The sequence below is a fragment of the Eimeria acervulina genome, genomic scaffold (genome assembly GCF_000499425.1).
Source record: "Eimeria acervulina Houghton genomic scaffold, Eah_scaff356, whole genome shotgun sequence".
NCBI classification, from domain to species: domain Eukaryota; phylum Apicomplexa; class Conoidasida; order Eucoccidiorida; family Eimeriidae; genus Eimeria; species Eimeria acervulina.
Window position 1 is genome coordinate 1 of NW_013547360.1, and position 22,925 is coordinate 22,925.

Here is a 22,925-nt window from a genome sequence, read left to right on the forward strand (position 1 = left end):
ATATATATATCAGCAGGTCACTGTGGTGTTAGAGTGAAATAACGCACAGAAGTAATTTAAAACGACAAAATAAAAATTGAAATTTTATTATTTAATTAAAAATTAATTTAAATGTTTTTATTTGGTAGGCTTCATACGAGAAGAAACGAAGAAGAAGGCTGAGGCTGTCTAATGTCGAGATGAGGCGGGCGGCAGATTATCTTTGTAATATTTGCAGCGTTATTTTTATTTTCTTTGGATTTAATCAATTAAATAAATACTTTTACTTTTATTAGTTTAAATTATAATTAATTTAAAGCATTTCCCCCCGTTATTGGAGTACATTAATGCGGAAGAGCACGACGAAGACGGCCAGACGATGTACAAGGTGTGCAGAAGAAGAAATGAGTGTAAATAATCAATGAAATGAGGTAAATAATTCTGAAATTTGTTGTTTTATAATATAAATTGAATTAATATTGAATTGTTTTTGTTTATTTTGCATATTTTTAAAAAGAATACCAGCTAGCTAACTGCAAGCGGAAGCCCCGCGCCCTATCAAACTGAGAGCTTTCATTCATAAGTCCGTCGTTTGTTCGTGACTAAAAGAGTTCGTCTATTGCAATATTCTGCTGTTTAAATCCAATTTGCAAATATTATTTAAACTTCATTTCTTTTTGAATTCCTTATTATTCTCGTTTTTCTCTTGTTTCTTCGCTTCCTTCCTTCGTCCGCAGCGACCATGGAGCAAACGAAGGCGCGTGACCAGGAGGTATGATGAAAACTCGTTGAGTTTCCGGCGGGAAATAGCTGTTTTTCAAATATTCTTATGAATGAAAATATACAATAGAGAATAAACAATTATATTTTCGTCTTAATTTTCCTTTTTATCCGTCAGAAAGCCGAGATTTCGGCGTCTCGTTTCGCTGTTTTCTGCACGCCCTGCAAGACCTGTTGAAGTCTAGCGAATGATCAACTCGAAATTTGTTTGTTTTTTTGCATATTTTCTCAGGAAATGCAAATTAAAATGATGGATGAGGCGGAAACATCCGCTACAAATTCGCCTGCTTCTCCTGGTGTGTGTCTTTTGCTGATTTCGCCGCTGTCTACCGATGACTATATTCAAAATTTCGCCGAAGGTGAGCTTGTATGCTAATTAAACAAATCATGTAAAACAAGAACAAACAGATATTAAATATAGTTCGCACAATATATATATTAATTTATTTATATATTTATTTATTTGTTTATTTATTTATATGCTTGTTTATATATTTGTCTGTTGGCGTTGCTGTTGCATTAGCTGCGCCCTCAACCCTCCTTCCTTCTTTTTTTGTATGTTTTAATTTCTTTTTCTTTTTCTTTCCTGTCTTTCGCTTGTTTCTTACAGCTGCATTTATGCATTTCTTCTGCTCTTTAGATGCATATAAATATATATATGTATATATTTATATATATATATATAGGGGTATTTATTCTGTTGGTGTGCTGCTGCAGGTGATGTTGATGAATGCTACCGGAGGCTTTGCTGCAATAACCCCGCTGCATTTCGCGGTAGCTGGCAGCTGCTGCTGGGGGGCCGCAGTGACAGCGTAGAGGAGCTGCTGGGGGCCTTAGGAATAAGTTTGTTGAAGCGGAAAGTAATGGCTACGTATGCAAGCGTAACAGATGTGCAGATCCTTGATGAAGGATTAAATCAGCAGCAAAAGCAGCAGCAGCAGCAGCAAACTGAAGGAGCAGCAGAAGAAGCAATAACAACAACAGCAACAAACGCATGCTGCCCCACCATCCAACTCACGACTCATCTACCTCTTAAAAATACTAAGCAGGGAACATTCTGCTTTGATGGCTCTTGCACAGAGCTGCAGGTACACCCGAATTTAAACACTAAATTCACATACACCTAAACCCTAATATCTTTCCTTTCCCTCCCTTTATGTACTCCTCTCTGATGCGCTGTAGCAGCAGCAACAGTAGCAGCAGCAGCAACAGCAACAGCAGCAGCAGAAACAGCAGCAGCAGCAACAGCAACAGCAACAGCAGCAGTAGCAGCAAGCCAGCTGTTTCTTATTCTTTTAGAAACGTGCAGATAGTATCTGTGTATACATCTCTCTGCATGCATTAATTAGTATAAACAAGCCACTATAACAACAATAACAATAATAATAACAATAATATTATAATAATAATATAATAAAAATAATACAATAATAATATAATAATTAATAATTAATAACAATATAATAATAATATAATAATAGTAATATAATAATAATAATAGCGTACACAGACCGCACCGAGTAAATTAAACAAACAAAATAAACAAAGTAAATAAACAAATAAATTAAATAAACAAATAAATTAAATAAACAAATAAATTAAATAAACAAACAAATTAAATAAACTAGACGAAATTAACTACTGCCATAAAAAAATAGATAAATAAATTAATTAACATAAATAAACTAAATAAACTAATTAAACTAAATTAATTAATTAATTAATTAATTAATTAAATATTATGTTTATATTTGTACATCAGGATACAGACACAGGTGCGTGGCAGTGCCGCTGCGTTTGGCTGAGCGGCCGAGCGCTGCAGCGTCGGTGGAGTCCTCGAGGGGTTATGATAGACGCTCGGTGCATCTTTGCTGAAGATCCTCTATCTACAGACAAACAACCCGGCCCTGTTATGCTCTTTCAGGTGAGATAATATGCTGCTCTTAGACCAGCTCCAGCTGCAAATGCTGCAGCAGCAACAGCAGCAGCAACAGCAGCAGCAGCAAAAGAAAAGAAACACAAGCGGCAAAGAAAGAGCAAAAAAGATAGAAAATAATATAAATAAATAAACATATATATGTGCATATATATATGTTTATATACATATACATATACGTGCATATATAATATACATATATATAGCATATATACATATACATATACGTGCAAGTATATATATACATATACATATATATATATAGGGTAATGTACTATTATATGCATATCCGCATCTACGTATATATATATATATATATATATATATATAAAGGTGTCTGTATATAGATAGATAGACAAGACATAAACAAGTATATATTTATATATATTTATATCTATGTATATATATCCTCTGTAGGCAGCAGCAGCAAACAAATAAAGACAAAAATATCTGCAACACAAATACACCCAACAACAAAAAGAAGAAAAAAGATAAATACATAAATATATAAGTAGAAAGATAAATAGATTAGATAGATATAAATATATAAATAAATAAATATATATATATATATATATATAAATGTATATTTATTCATTGTGGTGCAGATAATGCATATATATATATATATGTATATATATATATATATATGTATGTAGTAGGTGTATAAGAAAAATAAATATATAAACATATAACTGCAACGCCATGCATATATATAAATATATATATATATATACTTAGATAGATCGATAGATAGATAATTGTAAATACGTATGTATTTGATATACACATACATACATATATCTATGTATATATAGATATCTATTATACTATATACAGTATATAAATATATATATATATATATATATAAATGAAAATGCAATTGTTTAGATTTTTGTTGTTTGTTTTCAGTGGACATTTCGCCCCCACGGAAAAGCCCCGATTAAAGCCATGCGGTGGCTTAAAAAAATCTAATGCTGCTGCTGCTGCTGCTGCAGTTGCTGCTGCTGCAGCAGTTGCAGTTGCTGCTGCTTCTGCTGCTGCAGCAGTTGCAGTTGCAGCAGCAGCTGCTGCTGCTGCTGCTGCTGTTTTTTGAAGAGATTAGAAGTGCTTGCAGCTTTCTTTTGTGTTTTTCTTCGCCCATTGCATCTCAGCTAAAGACAACGAGGGTCTATGCATTTAATAAATATATTAGTCTGTATCTATCTATAATTTATAAATAATATACAATATATAATATATATTTTATATATCTTATATGCATATATCTGTTTACTCTATAATATATATACATACATATATATAATATATATATATATTTAATGCATTTATTTATATATAGAAACTTAGTTTTATGCATGCATACATATATATTTCTATAAACATCTGTATAGATTCACGTATATATACATAAAATATATATATATAATATTTGTATATATACAATAGTATTTATATCTATGCATAAAGAGTTATGTACAGGTGAAGGAGATGTGCAAACTGCTTTTGTTTATCTTCTTTTGTTTGCTTTTTCTTTTTTTTCTTTTTTCTTTTAAAACTCTATTCAGTGCAAACCCAACAAACTTAATATCAACAAAACCCTTACTACCGCTCTTCTCTCCTCTGGGGCTGCATGCATGCATGCATGCATACAGCCAGATCTAGCTAGCTATCTAGCTGCATGCATGCATACATGCATGCAAGGGAGGGGTACAAACCGTTAGAAGATGTAGCAAACGCTGCAGCTGCTGCTGCTGCAGCTGCTGCAGCGAACAGCGGCAAAAGCATGTCGCTTCATTTGAGCTTTAAAATTGCAGCGTTAAGGTCTAAGCAACAGCTAGCTAGCTGTCTAGCTAGCTAGCTGATCAGGAGAGACTCACAGCCGGGTAGCTAGCTAGCTAGCTAGCTAGCTACCCAGAGCCAAGCCAGCCTTCCCCTTGTGAGTTGTTCTTTCCCCTCCAGCATCCCAACTAGCTAGCTAGCTAGCTAGCTAGCTAGCCACCCAGCCAGTTAAAAATGTGGGTGTTAGCTAGATAGCTTGCTAGCTAGCTACCTTGTTCGGTAGCTAGCTAACAAGCGTTCTCACTCGTTAGCTAGCTAGCTAGCTAGCTAGCTGAGTAGCTAGCAGCTAGTTAGCTAGCTAGCTAGCTGAGTAGAGCAGAGCTAGCAGTTAGCTAGCGTTAGCTTTATTGAGTAATTGGTGTTCAACTCGACTAACATATTCTGCTGCTTTTTGCTGCACTTCTTGTTGAGAGTTAATACTGCCATACTGTTTTTCAAAGGACAACCACTTTGAGAAGATAGACTTCATCTTGTGCGGTTTAAGCGGAAGGGCAGCAGCACGAGAGAAGAGAAGGCGAAGAAGCTCTAATTGAGTTGAATATACAATATTATCTTTCTCTGTCTTCGACGCTCGCCTCAATAAACATATCTCTTGCTCAATATATAATAACCAAATGTCTGTCCGCTTCGGGTGCTCAGCCAACAGCTTTTCGTAGTATGTTCGCCCTCTGCATAAACAAACAAACAAATATAATTATAACTAATATTAATAATAATAATAATAATAATTAAATATATTCATAATAAGGAGTATTGCTGTTAATAATAATTATTTTTATTATTATTAGCAAATTTTCGTAATATGTTAGACCTCTGTATAAACATACAAATAAATAATAATCATTATTATAGATTGTATTATTTTGTATTTATTATAATTAATTAGAATAATACCTAACTAGCTAGCTAGCTAGCTAGTTAGTTAGCTCGCTAGTTAGTTAGTTAGTTAGCTAGCTAGCTAGTTAGTTAGTTAGCTAGCTAGCTAGCTAGATGTTGTGTGCATTATTGCGTAATAATACCTTTGCGGGTCTGCTTGTTTATACTCCATATTAGCAGACAAACAAACAAAATTAATATGTTTTCTTCTAGGAAGAGAGTGCAGAGCCTTTATCATCAGCTGCCGCCCCGCATCAACTGTCTCCGACTTTAAAAAGAAAAGAGACAGACGTCGCACCCATAGCTGTACATACAAACATAAATATATAAATATAAATAAATATATATACATACATATATATATATATATATATATATATATTTATATATTTATATATGAATATATATATATTCAGATATGCGTATAATGTGTTTATATATAAACTAATATTTTTACTTAGTTTAATTAAAATATATTGCTATACTAAAATATATTGAAGAAATTGAACAATAAATAATAAAAATATATAAAATACAAAAAGAGATAATAATAAATAAAAACAAATAACAAATAAATAAAAATAAAAATAAAGAATGGGAGAGAAAGAAAAAGACAGTGAAAAATAAATAAATATAAAAATCGTTTGATATTGTTTATTATATAAAATAAACGATAAAACAGAGAGACGCAGCAACAACAGCAGCAGCACCAGCAGCAACAGCAGCAGCACCAGCAGTAACAGCAGCAGCACCAGCAGTAACAGCAGCAGCAACTGCAGCAGCAGCAGCAGCAGCAGCAACAGCAGCAGCACCAGCAGCAACAGCAGCAGCACCAGCAGCAACAGCAGCAGCACCAGCCGCAACAGCAGCAGCAGCAGCAGCAACAGCAGCAGCAACTGCAGCAGCAGCAGCAGCAGCAGGAGATGCCATACCTTTTGTGACTGGGGAAATTTGCTGCAGGCTTCAGCAGCAACATCGCGGGCTTCATTTAATTTGTTTGCTCTCTCTAAAACAAACGTAGCCTGATAATACACCTTCTTCTGCTCCAGATACTGCAAAGCTCTGCAGCAGCAGCAGCAGCAGCAGCAACAGCAGCAGCAACAGCAACAGCAGCAGCAGCAGCAAGAGGCATGAAACATAAATTAATAAAAAAGACATATTACCTTCTGACGACAGCAATTAAATTATCAGCATACGTCCAACAAGCAAACAAACAAACAAATAAATAAATTAATTAATTAATTAATTAAAATAAATAAAAAAATAAATAAAATAAATACGCGGTATTACTTTCTAAAGACATCATTCAAATTATCAGCATAGGCCAAACAGACAACCAAACAAATAAATAAATAAATAAACAATAAAAAATAAATAAATAAATAAATAAATAAATAAATAATAAAGAAGCTTTACCTTCTAAAGACAGCATTAAAATTATCAGCATAGACAGCCTCCATGTTAAGAAATGCAATCCAAACAGCAAACCGCTCTTCTTCTGCAGCAAATTTAATTTGTTTAACTGCTCTTTCTGCTACTTCTCGTGCCTTCTTTACTTCACCAAGACGCAGGTAAAAGGCTATATAACTGCAGCACCAACAGCAGCAGCAAATGCAACAGCAGCAAATGCAATAAATGCTGCAGCAGCAGCGAAAATATAGCTGAAAAAACAATAATAGCAGCAGCTACAGCAATAAACGCAGCAGCACATTCACAGACGTTCTGCAGCAAGAAGAGTGATATACACCCCAACTAGCAGCAACTGCAGCAGCAACAGCAGCTACAGTAGCAGCAGCAGCAGCAGCAGCAAAAGGAACGCCTTGTGCAGCAGCATGACGAGCTAAACCCTAAACCCTGTACCTGATCCAAACAGCTGCAGCATCTCCATTAGTAAGCAGCAGACGCTCGAAGTCATCCTCAGTATGCGGCTGTTCTCCCGCTTGCTGCTGCTGCTGCTGCGCCTCCAGTGCCTCGAGGGCCTCCTGCATCTCTCGCTGCAGCAGCAACAGCAGCAGCAATAACAGCAGCCACAAGCACAAGTGTTGCAGCTGCGGCAACCACTCTGCATGCATTCCGCTACACAAACAGCAGCACAACGCAGCGGGAGCAGCAGCAGCCAAAACAACAACAGCAGCAGCAACAGCAGCAGCAACAGCAGCAACAGCAGCAACAGCAGCAGCAGCAGCAGCAACAGCAGCAGCAGCAGCAAGTGTTCTTACGCGTTTTCTTTGTTTGTCTCTTTTACTCTTCTTTCCTTTTTCTGGTGCTGCAGTATTTTGCTCTACCTCTTCGTCTGACTCATCTGCATTTTCAGCAGCCTCTGCTGCTACTGTCTCCTCCCAACCCCACACTTGCTGCTGCTGCTGCTGCTGCTGCTGCTGGAAAGCCTCTTCTTCACTGTCGCTGCTTCCTTCCGTTGCTGCTGTGTCTGCTTCTTCATTTGTTAAGGATGCCCCATTCTTATCTGTTGCTGCTGCTGCTGCTGTTGAGTTGTCTCGCGCTTCTCCAGCATCTGCTGCTGCTGATGCTGCTGCTGCTGCTGCTAGCTGCTGCTGTGTGTCTTCCTGTTGCTGCAGGTCTTCGGGAGGCGGCAGTTCTGCTGGATCCAGTGATATATCGACTTTGATAGATTGCCACGTTTTGCTGCTGCTGCTGCTGCTGCTGCTGCTGCTGCTGCTGTCTGCAGCAGCAGCATCACGCTCGCAGGTGATGTGCTGCACTGCAAGTATTTTAGCTTGCACATTGTCTCCTTCTTTTAACATCTGCAGCCGCCGTGTCTTCTCTGCTTCAGTAGATGCTCCTAAGCAAGAAGCAGAGCAAAGAGCATCAACAGCAACAAGGCGAAGCCCGCGCAGCTGCTGCAGTGCAGCAGCAGCAGCAGCAGCTTTCTTGCCCTTTTTGCCTTGCTGCTGCTCCAGCTGCTGCTGCAGAAAGGAGACAGCAGGGCCTTCGTCAGGTGTATCTGCACTATATAAACAAATTCGTACGAATACCCCGTATTGCTGCACTCCTCTAACAACGCCTTCAACAACTAATCCTTTACGAACGCATTGCAGCAGCAGCACTCGCAGCTTCTCTAAGGAAGCTCCTGCTGCTGCTGCTGCTGCTGCTGCTGTTGCTGCTGTTCCTCCTGCTTCTGATGGTTCGGCTGCTGCTGGAGTCGGGTCTTCCTGGAAGCGATGCAGCAGCAAAACGTTCCTCCCCCGCCGCGCTGCTGCTGCTGCTGCTGCTGCTGTCTGTGCGCCTCCTGCTGCAGCAGCAGCAGCAGTAGCAGCAGCAGCAACAGGGCGCAGCGAACCCTCGACTCTACCTGCTGCATAATCTACAGCTAGAATAAAGATACGCGGCAGCAAACAACCTGGTGGGTATTTGTTTTTAATTTCTGCTACACTCAGTAAGCCGCTGCTGCCGTCTCTGTCAGCAGCATCTGCTGCTACAACTCCAGCGTGCTGCAGCATAATGCGAACAGTTATGCTGCTGCTGAGAGCTGCAAAGACACCAGAAGTGCTGCAGCTAACCACTAAACCCGGGTAGCAGTCTCCACGCTGCAGCAGAAACAGCAGCAACAGCAACATAGCAACAGCAGCAACAGCAACGCACGCAGCAGCAGCAACAGCAGCAGCAGCAGCAGCAGCGCGCACATGCATGAGGGCTTACAGAATCGAAAGGCAGCACCAAGGGATATTAAAAAGAGATACACCCTGCTGCAGCTTCTGCTGCTGCTGCTGCTGCTTCTGGTTTTCTCTATGCATCTGGATCTACTGTTGTTGCTGCTGTTGCTGCTTCTGCTTTCACTGTTGCTGCTGTGTCTGCTTCTACTGTTGTTGCTGCTGCTTCTATTGTTTCTGTTGCTTCTCCTGCTGCTGCTGCTGCTGCTGCTTCTGCTCCTGCTAGTGCTATTGCTTCTGCTGCTGCTGCTGCTGCTGCTGCTGCTGCTGCGGCTGCTGCTGCTGCAGGACCGGGGTTGCTTACCTTAATGTCGCTGATGTTAGTTGGCAGCTTCGAAGTTTCTTCTGTCTCTGCAGCAGCTTCAATGGCTCTTTGCCTCATAGTAGCCTGCACCGCCACCGGTTGCTGCTGTTGCTGCTGCTGCTGCTGCTGCTGCTGCTGCTGGAGGACCTTGACCCTGACGAACTGCCCCACACTTATCTGCAGCTGCTGCAGCGGGTGCTGCAGCAACTCATCTGTTAACTCTGTTAAATGAATAGAAGCTAGCAGCGGCAGTCGCAGCAGCATTTTGCTGCTCTCGGACAGCAGCAGCAGCTGTGTCAGCTGTACAGACACCGCAAGAGGTGGGCGCAGCAGCTGCTGCACTCTGCCGAGGCAGCAAACCCCACACCCGAATCGCCAGCGCTGTGCTGCAGCAACTGCTTCCTTTATAGAAGCAAACACCGACTGCAGCAAACAACAACAGCAGCAAACATACACACTCCTCCAGCAGCAGCATCACCATCAACAGAAGCAGCAGCAACAGCAGTAACAGCAGCAACAATCGCATCATCAACAACAGTAGCTGCAAAGGCAGCAGCAGTAATAGCAAAAGCATCAGCAGCAACAGCAATAACAGCAGCAGCAAATACACAGCAAATAAACAGCAAGCAATAGACAAACTACACCCAAACAAAACAAATGCTGCTGCTGCGGCTGCAGCAGCAGCAGCAGCTACAACAGCAGCAGGAAGCAGCATTCGTCTGTTTGCAGTGGCACCAGCAGCGGCAACACAATAACTGTTGTCGCCGCCGCTGCCGCTGCTGCTGCTGTTGCTGCTGCTGCTGTTGCTGCTGCTTACCGTTTTGATTTCCTCTGGGATGGGAGCTGCTGCAGCAGGAGACAGCAGAGGACGCAGCAGCAAATTCTGCTGCAGCGGTGAAGGAGGCAGCAGCAGTTTGTGTTTGTGTTTCTCCTCGTGCTGGCGCAATTGCTGCTGCTGCTGCTGCTGCAAGAGCAGCAACTGCTGCTGCTGCTGATCTGCTGCTGCATCACAAGGCCCGACAACAAGGAAGCGCCTGGTGTCTCCCGTGGCTGTTGGCGGTGCTGCTTCTGCTGCAGCAAGAGACAGCGAGGCATCCGTACACCGCAGCAAAGGCAGCTGCCGCAGCAGCAGCATGCTGCCTCTCTTAAATAAAGAATGTGGGTTGCTGAGACCACTTCGCGAGGAAGAGCAATCTAATATATATATACATCCTCGACGCCGAGGGTGCCGCTGCTGCTGCTCCTCCTGCTCCTGTTCCTGCTGCTGCTGCTGCTGCTGCTGCTGCTGCTGCTGCTGCTGTGCCTCCTGCTGCCCCTTGTAGCTGCTCCAGCCGCAGCTTACGAAAATGTGCCCAGATAAAGTCTTCTCAATCACTCCCCACTCCGCTTCACACTGCTGTTGCTGTTGCTGCTGCTGCTGCTGCTGCTGCTGCTGCTGCTTGCGCTTCTTTTGTTTTGAAGAGGGTTTCCCTTCAACTTCTGCTGCTGCTGCTGCTGCTGCTGCTGGCCTGAACAGGCCTCCGCTGATGACGACTGTCTCCTTTTTAGGGTTTTTCAAGGAGCCCATGAGGCCTCCAAAGCCCTCTTCCTCGTCGCTGCTGCTGCTGCTGCTGCTGCTGCTGTTTCTGTATATATGAACAGCAAGAATAACAACGCAGACTTCCTGCTTCACCCTCAGCAGCCCCAAAGGAGACACCGGAAGTACAGTCTCCTCCGTCAGCTGCGGCGGAGCCCACAAACACTGCTGCTGCTGCTGCTGCTGCTGCTCGGGAGCTGCTGCAACAGGAGGCAGCGCGTCGCTGGGGTGTATATACACCTTAGCCTTGAAGTGAGGAGACAGCAGCTCTGCTACAGCAGCACAGGGAGTTATTTTGACTAAGCGGCACCTTACAACACACCCAACTTGCAGTTCTGCTGCTGCTGCTGGAGCTGTGGCTAGCTGCTGCAGCTGCTGCTGCTCTTTGTCTATCTGCTGCCGCAGCGGGCCTGCTGCTGCAGCTGCTACAGCAGCTGCAGCAGTAGGCAGCCCCTTCGTCTGCACATCGTCACGGGAACGGCAGCAAAGAGGCAGCACCAACTGTGGCAGCGCCTTGTCTGCTGCTGCTGCTGCAGCTGCTGCTTCTGCTACTTCTGTTGCTGCTGCAGCTGCTGCTGTTCCTGCTGCAGCAGCAGAAGAGACGGCACCCACCAGATCGAGATTGCAGCCAACAAGAGACGCAATAGCACTCACAGCTGGCGCCCTACCGTCCTCTTGCTGCTGCTGCTCTTGCTGCTGCTGCTGCTGCTGCTCGTTGTTGCTGATAGGAGACAAAGTTAGACAGAAGAGAGGCAGAGACAGCCGCAGCGCTGCGCTGTCTTCGAGTGTAAACTCCACAGCATCAGCAGCAACTGCAGCAACAGCAAGCAGCCCAAGATCTGCAGCCAACACCCCTCTCCTCTGCTGCTGCTGCTGCTTCTGATTGAGCAGTCGCTGCTGCAGCAGCTGCAGCAGCGCTGGGGGCATCCCGTCAGACTTCCACTCCCACTCAGAAGCTTCTGTCTGCTGCTGCTGCTGCTGCTGCTTCACCTTGGCTTTCTTTCGCAGGCGAATCGTTAACTCTTGCTGCTGCTGCTGCTGCTGCTGCTCGGCAGCATCCTCGTCAGTGCCCGTTGCAACATCTGCAGCAGCAGCGACACCCACTTTGCAGCGCAGCAGTTTGCTGCCCCGCTGCTGTCCTTCCTCTGCTAGCTGCCGCAGCAGCAAGAAAGGCTGCAGCAGCTCCCCGCTGCAGCAACCAAATGCAGTTTTGCTGCAGCTGTCTGCTGCCACGATGAGGCAATCAAACTGCTGCTGCTGCTCCGCGTCCTCCCCTTCCTGCTGCTCCTGCTGCTGCTGCTGCAGTTGCAGCGGCAAGAACGCTGGAGGGACAACAACAGCAACGCATGCAGCCCCAGAGCAGCAGCCAGCAACACGAAATAAACCCCCCTTAGAATTCATCTCCGCGAAGCTGCAGCGCAGCAAACGGCCGCAGCGCAGCGCGCTGCTGCAGACGCATGCCTCAGGTGCAGGTGAAGCAGCAGCGGCAGCAGCAGCAGCTAGTGCTGCTGCTGCTGCCCGCTGCTGCAGCATACCATGCAGCGTAGGAAGTGCTACAGCAGCCAATGCTGCGTCTTCACTTTGCTCTCTGAGCACTTTGTTGATTTTCTGAGGCCGCAGCTCCACGAGATGCTGCTGCTGCTGTTGCTGCTGCTGCTGCTGCTGCTGCGGAAGCAGCGCAGCTTTAACTGTAAGCCCTGGAGGAAGCCTAGAAGCTAAGTGCTGCTCTGTGGGTATAAAATCAGAAGAAAGAGTTCGAAATAGAGATACACCCTGTGCATGCATACACCCCAACGACACATACACCCCAAATGATACAGCTTGTTTCACATATCCCCACAGCAGCAAAGGAGAGGCCCCTGCTGCTGCATGCACCCGCTGCAGCTCCGTGCTGCTGCGAGCAAAGTAACGCCCGCTGCTGCTGCTGCCGCTGCTGTTGCTGCTGCTGCTGGCGAGAGACGACACTGCAGCAATGAACAGCACAAGCAAATGCTGCTACACCGCAATTAAACAGGAATAACGAACTGCTACTACTAGGTGCAGCAGCAGCAAAATGCAGCAGCAGCAGCAAGATGGTGCAGCAGCAACAGAATCAAGACGCAGCAGCATGGAGATGCAGCACCAGCATCCGTAACAGCATCCAGATGCAGCTGCAGCAGCAGCAACACCAGCAGCAGCAGCAACTTACCCCAAACGGAGGGCTTGCAGCTGATGAGGCAGATGTCAGGTAGCTGCTGTTTGTTCTCCTGCAGCAGCTTCTCAACCTTTTTCGTTGCTGCAGCAATAACGGGGTCCGCAGCTGCATCTCCGCTGCTGCTGCTGTTGCTGCTGTTGCGTTTGCGTTTAGACCGAGCAGCAGCAGCAAGAGTTGAGGGCCCCAAGGAGACAGTAAATGCTGCAGCAATAACAACCCCTTTAAACGGCAGCGAAGCCCCGACCTGCACATACACCCCAAAAACACACAAACACAAAATCCAGTAGCAGCAGCAGCAGCACAGGAGCAGCAGCAGCAGTAACAGCAGCAGCAGCAACAGCAGCAGCAGCAGCATCAGCTTGCCTTCAGCGACTGGTGCAGCGCCACAGCAACCGAAACTTCGTCTGCAAGATGCAGCAACGGGACAAATCCTAGAACTCCTTCCTGCTGCTGCTGCTGCTGCTGCTGCTGCTGTTGCTGCTGCTGCTTTGAAGGCGCCTTGCGGCACCGAGGCAGCAGCAGCAGCACACCGTTCTGGTGTACAGACAGCACCCGCGCCTCTTCACCAGGGAAGACAGTTCCGATAGACAGGAGCCTTCCGAAGCTGCTGCTGCTGCTGCTGTCTGCTTTAGCTGCTGCTGCTGCTGCTGTGAGGTCCGTAGACACCTCCAATGTGCCGCGAGAAGGATTCACAGATGTTACTGCCACCTGCACACAACCGCAGCAACAGCAGCAACAGCAGCAGCAGCAGCAGCATCAACAGCAGCAACAACAGCAGTAGCAGCAGCAACAATAGCAGCAAAACACACACACACACACACACACACACACACAAACCTAACTGTTCACGTCCTCCACATAGGAGCCCCTTGCGGGCCCCTTGCTGCTATTTCTGCTGCTGCTGCTGCTGCTGCTGCTGCTGCTGCTGCTGCTGTTGCTGCTGCTGCGTACCTTGACTAGGGTGCCGAGTTTAAACTCTTTTCCGTTTGCTTCTGCTGCACGGATATCTGCCTGAGACAGCACAGCCTTGAAGGGCCCAAAGAACCGCAGCACTATTTGCTTTTGCTGCTGCTGCTGCTGCCGCTGCTGCTGCTGCTGCTGCTGCAGCTGCTTTATCTCGCTAACGTAGCCAAGGATAATGCGGCCCCTTTCCACAACGGGCTTCTGCTCCTCCGACAGCAGCAGCCGCTGCTGCTGCTGCTGCAGTGCCTGCGCAGCAGCAACTGCTGCAGCAGCAGATGGCTGCAGCGGCCCTGGCAGCAACGGGGATTGCTGCTTCAGCAGCAGCTTCCTACATGTCAGCAGCAAACGGCTGCTGCCTCCTCCCCCCATAGCCATAAGAGCAGCAGCAAGGCTGCCTCGCTCAAATGCAGAGAAAGTGATGCTGCTGCTGCTGTAGAGTGGGTACAGCTGTTGCTGCTGCTGCTGCTGTTGCGCACCGCTGTTGGTGCAGCAGCCATTGAGAGCAGCAGCAGCAGCAGCAGACGAAGACTCTAGGAAGTCGCAGCTGCTGCAGCAGAAGCGCCGCAGCACGCGAGCTGTCATTGTTGCTCCTGCTGCTGCATCTTCAGGTAGCTGCTGCAGCGGCACATCGCTGAGGCAGCAAAGCGGCAGCCAACCCCGAACAGAAGAAGAAAGCCTGCAGCAGCAGCAGCAGCAGCAGTGGGAGTAGCAGCATCAGCAGCAGTAGCAGCAACGGCAGCAGCAGCAGCAGCAGTAGCAGAAGGAGCAGCAGTAGCAGCGACAGCAGCAGCAGCAGCAGCACTAGTATTCACAACCTGCACAGCAGCTCTCACCGTACCTACATGGAAGCACGCATGCACTTGAGCGGCAGCAGCAGCTACAGGTGCAGCAGCAACAACAGCAGCAACAAAAGCAGCCAGAGCCACAGCAGCAGCAGCAGCAGCAACAGCTGCAGCAACAGCAGCAAGACGACCTGCACCCCGTGCAACTCACCTCAGCAAGAGTCCCGTCTGCTGCTGCTCGACGCGTTGCTGCTGCTGCTGCTGCTGCTGCTTTTGTTTGCTGCTGATGCTGCGTATTGCTTTTATAACTGTGCCGCGGATGATGTCTCCTGGCTGCGCCTCCACAGGAGACAGCAGCGCCTCCTGCAGCAAGGAAGCAGCAGCAGCAGCAACAACCTCAACATCAAACCAATGAACAAACAGAATCCGGCAGCGGCTGAGGTGCTGCCGCTGCTGCTGCTGCTGCTGCTCGCGCTTCCGCTTGCTGTTGCTGCTGCTGCTGCTGCCCCCAGCAACGTCAAAGAAAGGAGGAACCCGAACAACAGCAAACTGCGCAAACCTGCTGCTGCTGCTGTTGCTGCTGCTGCTGTCTCTAGTTACTGCTGCTTCAACAAGGTCCTCATCCTTGTTGCTGCTGCTGCTCTGCAACACCAGCTGCTGCTGCAGCTTGTGAAGCGGCAGCAGCGCCCGCTGCCCGTCGTTGTTTGCTGTTGTGCTGCTGCTGCTGCTGCTGCTGCTGCTGCTCTTAATAATAGAAAGAGGCGCCTTAATCTTCGTTCCAGGCAGCAGCAAATGAGGAGGTAGCAGCCGCAGCAGCTGCTGCTGCTGCCACCCCACGATATGAGGCAGCAAAGACACAAACACTACTCGCTGCTGCGGCAGCAAAGCAATCACCCGGCCGTACACTTGCTGCTGCTGCTGCTGCTGCTGGCGTGGGTTGAACAGCTGCAGCAGCTGCTGGTCGTACTGCTGCAGCAGCTGCTCCTCTGTTGCTGCGCCAGTGCTGCTGCTGCTGCTGCTTTCGCTGTCTCCACGCTGTTGGTGCTTGCCGTTTTGCTTCGCTTTCTTGCTGCTGGAGACCAGCAGCAGCTGCCGCTGTTGCTGCTGCTGCTGCTGCAGCAGCGCAGGGTGTGAAACATGAGGGTGCAGCACAACTGCAGTAATGCCTTGAAGACACTTCAGCTCGACTCCTTCTACCTGCTGCAAGTCTGCTGCTGCTGTCACGTTCTTGCTGCTGCTGCTGCTGCTGTCGGCCTCGCTGCCTCCTCGCATCCGCTTTGCTGCTGCTGCTGCTGCTGCTGCATGCAAGATCGGCCGCAGCAAACGGCACTCCAGCAGCAGCCCTGGCCTCAAACTGTCGTAGGGCAGCTGCTGCTGCAGCCCGAAGGCAGAAAACACAGGAGCTGCTGCTGCTGCTTCTGTTGCTGCAGCTTCTGCTGCTGCTGCTGCTGCTGCGCATATGATGGTGCTCGACGCCTTATTGACCTCCTGCAACACCACCGGAACAACAGAGCCCTGCAGCAGCACCACGTTGTGCTGCTGCTGCAGCAGCTGCTGCTGCTGTTGCGGCAAGAAGGCGCGGATACCGCTGCTGCTGCTGCTGCTGTGCTGCACTCCAAAGTCTAGCAGCAAGCCATGCTCCTCAACAGAACAGACGTTAGCAGGCAGCAGCATTCCCTGCTGCAGCAGCTGCAGCGACAAACCGGCATTGCATAGCGAAGGCCGCAGCGAGAGCTCGTATGCGCTGCTGCTGCTGCTGCTGCTGCTGCTGCTTGGGGTACCAATTACAACGCAAGGCAGCAGCTGCCCCACAAAGAAGCGCTGCAGCAGCTGCTGCCCATAAGCCGTCTCTTGCTGTTGCTGCTGCTTCGGCGAACCTTTTGACTTTCGCTGCTGCTGCTGCTGCTGCTGCTGCTGCTGCTGCTCCAGTGTGTGGGTGCGGTGTACGTACCCCACAAGCCCATAAGGCAGCTGCAGCAGCAACTCTGATGTATGCACTTCTGCAACAACACCAAGCAGCAGCGCCCCTGCTTTCAAGGGTGCTTTAATTGCTGCTGCTGCTGCTGCTGCATCAGCGCGATTTCCTGCTGCAGAGAAGGAGGCATCATCCTCCTGCTGTTGCTGCTGCTCTGCTGCTGTTGCTGGTGCTGCTGCAGCATTTAAGAAAGGGAAGGAGAGCTGTGATCTGCTGTAGGAGGATCCTTTGCTGCTGCTGCCCTCCGTCTTCCCATTGCTGCTGCTGCTGTGGCTGCTGCTGCGGTTGCTGCTGCTGCCTTTTGCTTCGCCCCGCTGCTTCTCCTGCTTCTTATAGGGAGCAGATCGGGGGAAGGACTCCCCTGAGTAGCCTTCCATACTGTGGCTACCTGATGTTTGCTGCTGCTGGTGCAGCAGCAGCAGCTGCTGCTGCTGCTCCTGCTGCTGCTGGCTTGAGTATGCAGCCCTTTGCTGCTGCTGCTGCTGCCTGCTAAAAGCAGTTTTAGATCGGGTGTACAGACGGAAGGTCAGGAGAAGGCAATCGATCCCACCAACGAGGGCCTTGGTGTTGCTGCCGCTGCTGCTGCTGCTGCTGCAGCGAAAAAGCTACCGCTGCTGCTGCTGCCTTGTCTTCTGCTGCTGTAGCTACTCATAAAACTAATTCATATTCTTCCTGACCCTCGCTATAAAACAATTCTGTCTTTCTGAGGGGCCCCACGACCCCACAGCTGCTGCGGCTGCATGCGGCCTCCAGCAGCAGCAGCAGCAGCAGCAGCAGCAGTAGCTGCTGCTGCTGCTGCTGCTGTATCTTCTACACCGGCTATATAAAAAGCTGAAATGAAGAAAATATATTTATTTGGATGGTTTCTAAACAACATTATCCAGGCTCCCCAGTAACAAATCAGCAGCAGCAGCTGCTGCTGCTGCTGCAGCAGCAGCAGAGTTGCTGCAGCTTCAATCGACGGGGGCCCCCAGGGCCTCAGGGGCCCCTGTGTGTATTTAAGAATTTTTATTCTTCCTAGTTGCATGCACATTGTTTGAGTCTGATATTTTACTGCTTTTTCTTTTTCTCCTTCGTGCAGCAGCAGCAGCAGCAGCAGCAGCAGCAGCAGCATTAGCAACAGCAACGTCAGCAGCGCCTCAAAATGCAGCAGAGGCAACGACAGCTGCAGCAGCACCGTTGAAACCGCGCGAGATAGCTATGAACTCTGCTGCTGCTGCTGCTGCTGCTCCATTGCGAATGCTGTCGTGCAGCCGAGCAGCAGCAACATCGGCAGCAGCAGCAACAGCAGCAGCAGCAACAACGACAGCAGCAGCAGCAGCGTCAAGAGCAGCTCGGGTGCCGGCGTGGAAGCACTACGAAGTGCTGCAGCGCAGATGCAGCACAACACCAGCAGCAGCACCAGCTGCTTCTGCTGCTGCAAAGCTGCGCCCAACAGGTACAGCAAGACCTAGACACGCTGCAGCAGCAACAGCAGCACAACTGCAACAATGGTCTGCAGACGGAAACCTTGGCAGCACTAACTGCAGCAGCAGCAGCACCAGCAGCAGCAGCAGCAGAGGATGTGTCGAGGGTGTGCAGCTGCAGCAGCAGCTGGAGCAGCTGTGCGCTCTCCCTGCTGCTGCGCTTCTGGGTTTCCTGCAGCAGCAGCTGCAGCAGCGGCGTTATTCTATGAAGTTGCTGCTGCTGCTTCCCCCGCTGCTGCAGCGTGCTGCTGACACATACCAGCCAGAAGAACTTGTTGCTGCTGCTGCTCTCACTTCTGCTATCAGCAGCAACAGACGCTTGGCCCTTCAACACTGCCTTCAGCAGCTGCAGCAGCAGCAGCAGCAGCAGCAGCAGTACGGCGAGCAGCAGCAACAGCAGCAGCAGCAGGCACTGCTGCTGGAATCTCCTCAGGAGAAGAAATCGTGCGTTAAGGCAGTGAGGCAGCAGATTTGCTTGCTGCAGCAGCAGCAGCAGCAATTGCAGCGCGTGGAGCAGCAGCTAAGCCAAGTCCTTTGCTGCTGCGCCATGAAGCTTTGCAAGCAGCAGCAGCAGCAGCAGAAGCAGCAGCAGCTAGTGCACGTGCTGCAGCAGCTCCACCGACGAGCCACAGCAGTTTGCTGCTGTCTTGATGTGCTGCTGCGGCTTCCTTTAGCTGTTGCAGAGGCTCATGCTGCAGCACGAAGTGTTGCTGCTGCTGCTGCAGCAACACTGCAGCAGTTCGCGGCTGCTGGGGAATACGAATTTGAAGCCAGTGGTGCTGCTGCTGCTGCACCTGCTTGGCAGCAGCAGCAGCAGCAGCTGCTGCAGCAGCTTCCTCTTTTCTTAGGAAGACTGATTGAGGCGTGTCTATCAGGGCCTTTAGCGGAAGCCGTCAGTAGCAGCAGCAGCAGCAGCAACAGCACCAGCAGCGGCAACAGCAACAACAGAAACAGCAGCACCCTGGGTGAACAAAGGCATCTCGCTGCTGCTGCTGCTGGGGCAGCTGCAGGCCTTCTCTCGCTGCAGCATCGCGTCGCTGCTGCTGCTGCTGCGGCTGCTGCTGTTTCCCAACGATCACCAACCGCGGAGCAGCAACAACAGCAGCAGCAACAGCAGCACCAGCTAGCGGAGAGCTGGGTGAAGCAGCAAGCGGAATCAGCAGAACAGCTTAACAGCAGCAGCAGCGCCGACAGCAGCAGCAGCAGCAGCAGCAACGAGGTGTGGGGCATGAGGGAGACATATCGCCTGTTGGCGCTTACCTTTAAAGAGGCAGCTAAAACACAGGTAACCTGCTGCTGCTGCTGCTGCTGCTGCTGCTGCTGCTGCTGCTGCAGTAGATGGTGCTTCTACTGTTGCTGCGTTTGTGACTGTTGCTGCTGCGTTTGCTGCTGCTGCTGCTGCTGCCTGGTGTTGCATCTGCTGAGGCGTTGGCAGCAACATGATGCTGCCTTCCTTACTTTGTCGCAGGATAAGAACCCAGCTGCTGCTGCTGCTGCTTGTGCTGGTGCTGCTGCTGCTGCTGCTGCGATCAGGCTGACTTGTGGGGCCCGTTGAAGACTGTCTGCTGCAGCTTTGCTGCTCTACCTACTGCTGCTGCTGCTGCTGCTGCTGACGATATCTCCTGCTGCAGCAGTACTGTCAGTCTCTGGCTCGCTATCGTTGCTGCGGCAACGCCAGCAGCAGCAACAGCAACGGCAACAGCAACAGCAGCATCAGCAGCAGCAGCAGCAGCAACAGCAGCAGCAACAACAGCAACATCAACAGCAGCAGCAACAGCAACAGCAGCAGCAACAACAACAGCAACATCAACAGCAGCAGCAAGTGGGGAAACGGTTTACTTGGGCAAAAGGGATGCCTTCGAGGCTCTTGCTGCGGCACCCAGCAGCAGCAGCAACAGCAGCAACAGCAGCAACAGCAGCAACAGCAGCAACACCAGCAGCAGCAGCAACAACAACAACATGTGTGAGTCGGAGGACGCCTCTCTCATTGGTAGAGGGCGCAGGCGTCGTCCGTTTGCTGCTCCTTCTGTTGAGGCAGCAGCAGCAGCAGCAGCAGCGCCAGCATCAGCAGCAGCAGCAACAGCAGGGGCAGCAGCAGCAGCTCTGCCCAGTCGCTTTGCCGCTGCTGCTTCTCGTGGTTTTGCTTCTGCATTGTTTGCTGCAGAATTGCTGCTGCTGCGCTCTCTCCTGAGGGCAGCAGAAGCAGCTGCAGGGACACAGCAGCAGCAGCCGCAGAAGCAACCGCTGCAGCAGCAGCAGCAGCAACTACAGCAACAGGCGCTGCAGCGCCAGCTGCAGCAGATGTCTACTCGAGTCTTATCTCAACTGCTGCAGGCGGCAGCTGAACTGCAGCAGGCAGCAGAAGCCCTGAGCCCCCCCGCAGCAGCAGCAGCAGCAGCAGGAGTTGCAGTAGAAGACATTGCTGCTTTTGCTGCTGCTGCTGTTGCCGCTGCAATGCCTGAGTGCTGGCGCTGCTCCCCCCGCGATGTGCTGCGGATGCTCCGGAGTGTAGAGCGGCTGCTGCTGCTCTCCACAAAGCAACAGCAGCAGCAACAGCAGCAGCAGCAGCAGCAGCAAAGGCAGAGGCAAAATACCTTGCCGCGTGACAGCAGTAACAGCTGCTCAGGCAGCAGCAGGAGCAGCAGCAGCAGCAAACTCGTGTTGCAGCCGCAGCTTCTGTTGTTTTTTGGGGGGCTTTTGATGCGGTCCCTGCAGGCAGCAGCTCGTCGGCTGGAGCAGCGGCAGCAGCAGCAGCGACGTCGCAGCAGCAGCAGCAGCAGCAGCAGCAGCAGCGCTGCGGATGCTCTGGACTCGCCGCAGAGGTCTCCTGAAGTTTTGCTGCTGCCTCTTGATGCAGCAGAAGCAAACGAAATTATATCCCTAGCGGTGAGGCCTCCTCTAATCAGCTAGCTAGCTATCCAGCTAGCTAGCAGTCTAGCTAGCTAACTAGCTATACGAATTGCCGCCTGAGGGGATATGGTTGTGCCTCCCTGCTGCTGCTAGCGGATGTCTGCTGCTGCTGCTGCTGCTATTGCTGCTTCGGTTGTTGCACTTGCTTCTTAGCAGCTTAGGACAGTTGTGCTGCTGCTGCGGCTGCTGTTGCTGCTGCTATTGTTGCTGCGATCTGCAGAGTCGCTTACAACTGGAGGCGCAGCTGCCTGCTGCAGTGAGACATACAGCAGCAGCAGCAAGATCGACCGCAACAGCAGAAGCAGCAGCAGCAACAACAACAAACTTAGACGAGGTGACGCAGCCGCTGGCTGCAGCACGAACATCATTTCAAGGCCAGCAGATGGACCGGCAGCAGCAGCAGCAGCAGCAGCAGGAACAGCAGCAGCAGCAGCTGGAGAGTAAGGGTTCATTCTGTGCGCAAATGAGGCTGCAGCAAGTTGCATGTACACTCCAAGGAGGTGCTGGAAATGAAGCAGCAGCAGCAGCAGCAGCAGCAACAGCAAAACGGCTGGCTGCTTTAGGGCATCGGCTCTCTTCCCTCGATGAAGCAACGGCTGCAGCTACACACAATAGCAGCAGCAGCAGCAGCAGCAGCAGCAGCAGATCAAGACCTGTCTTCAGACGCGCTGGGCAGGGAGGGAGTAGGGTTGAGCAGGAGAAGCTGCAGCAGCAACAGCAGCAGCAGCAGGAAGGACGTCTGCAGCGTGCAGCTGCGGCTGCTGTACCAACAACAGCAGCAGCAGCAGCAACAGCAGCAGCAGCAGAAGACTCAGCTCGCGTGCTGCGGCTGCTTACAGAGGCCCTGAAGGATGGGCCTGGGGGAGATCGCTACGGTGTCTGGGCAGCAGAAGCAACAGCAGCAGCAACAGCAGCAGCAACAGCAGCAGCAGCAGCAGCAGCTCCCCTGCAGCAGAATCAAAACCATGAAAAGCAAACCATCCCAAAGAAACTCATGAGGTAATTAAAATTTATTTATTTATTTATTTATTTATTTATTTATTTATTTATTTATTGTCTGTTTTTATGTTTTTATTTATTTATTTATCTATTTACTTAGGTATCTATTTATTTGTTTACTTGTTTATTGCATGCGTCGCTATAATAAACCTGCAGGAAGTCTTCTGCTGCGCTTGGCTCTCATCTCCTCATCTGTTGCTGCTGCTGCTGCTGCTGCTGCTGATGCTGCTGGTGCTTTTGCAACTGCTGTGGTGTGCTGCAGCGGCAAACCTCGCAACAGCAACAGCAACACGAAGCCTTGCAGAAGCAGCAGCAGCAGCAGCAGCAGCGGAAGCAGCAGCAGTGGTGGGGATCGAACAGCAAAGCAGCAGCTGCAGCAGCAACTGCTGCAGCGCGAGAGAATGAGGAAAGCGTTTGCTGCGGAATGAGCAGCAGGCCTGCTGCTGCTGCTGCTGCTGCTGCAGCAGCAGCAGCAGCATTCTTTTTCTGTAGAATAAAAGACAGAGGAGACACCTCAATACCATCTGCAGCTTGGGCCCGACCCCGACGAGCTGTAATTAGCTACAGCTATATATATATATATATATATATATATATACATATATATATTATGTACAGGTGCATATATAAATATATATATATATATGTATATATATATGTATATATAAATTTTAT

General features: G+C 49.3%; 4 protein-coding genes across 4 annotated transcripts; 2 read left to right on the forward strand and 2 right to left on the reverse strand.

The window, feature by feature from the left end:
- Positions 1 to 721: 721 nt before the first annotated feature.
- On the forward strand, positions 722 to 3,670 carry EAH_00034640 (hypothetical protein, conserved; the record flags this gene model as incomplete). Its single annotated transcript, XM_013392158.1, has 5 exons — positions 722 to 751; positions 992 to 1,118; positions 1,477 to 1,847; positions 2,522 to 2,683; positions 3,608 to 3,670. 5 exons carry the CDS (start codon positions 722 to 724, stop codon positions 3,668 to 3,670), a joined length of 753 nt encoding a protein of 250 aa, XP_013247612.1.
- A 3,155-nt stretch (positions 3,671 to 6,825) lies between these two features.
- On the reverse strand, positions 6,826 to 8,871 carry EAH_00034650 (U3 snoRNP-associated protein Rrp5, related; the record flags this gene model as incomplete). The annotated part of the gene is made up of 3 exons (XM_013392159.1): positions 6,826 to 7,000; positions 7,274 to 7,407; positions 7,633 to 8,871. 3 exons carry the CDS (start codon positions 8,869 to 8,871, stop codon positions 6,826 to 6,828), a joined length of 1,548 nt encoding a protein of 515 aa, XP_013247613.1.
- A 286-nt stretch (positions 8,872 to 9,157) lies between these two features.
- Positions 9,158 to 17,252, reverse strand: EAH_00034660 (hypothetical protein, conserved; the record flags this gene model as incomplete). Its single annotated transcript, XM_013392160.1, has 6 exons — positions 9,158 to 9,685; positions 10,203 to 12,925; positions 13,150 to 13,399; positions 13,708 to 13,863; positions 14,107 to 14,749; positions 15,112 to 17,252. The coding sequence occupies 6 exons, from the start codon at positions 17,250 to 17,252 to the stop codon at positions 9,158 to 9,160; spliced, it is 6,441 nt and encodes a 2,146-aa protein (XP_013247614.1).
- An 823-nt stretch (positions 17,253 to 18,075) lies between these two features.
- EAH_00034670 (hypothetical protein, conserved) lies at positions 18,076 to 22,678 on the forward strand (the record flags this gene model as incomplete). The annotated part of the gene is made up of 4 exons (XM_013392161.1): positions 18,076 to 19,626; positions 19,875 to 21,227; positions 21,472 to 22,250; positions 22,513 to 22,678. The coding sequence occupies 4 exons, from the start codon at positions 18,076 to 18,078 to the stop codon at positions 22,676 to 22,678; spliced, it is 3,849 nt and encodes a 1,282-aa protein (XP_013247615.1).
- Positions 22,679 to 22,925: the final 247 nt, after the last annotated feature.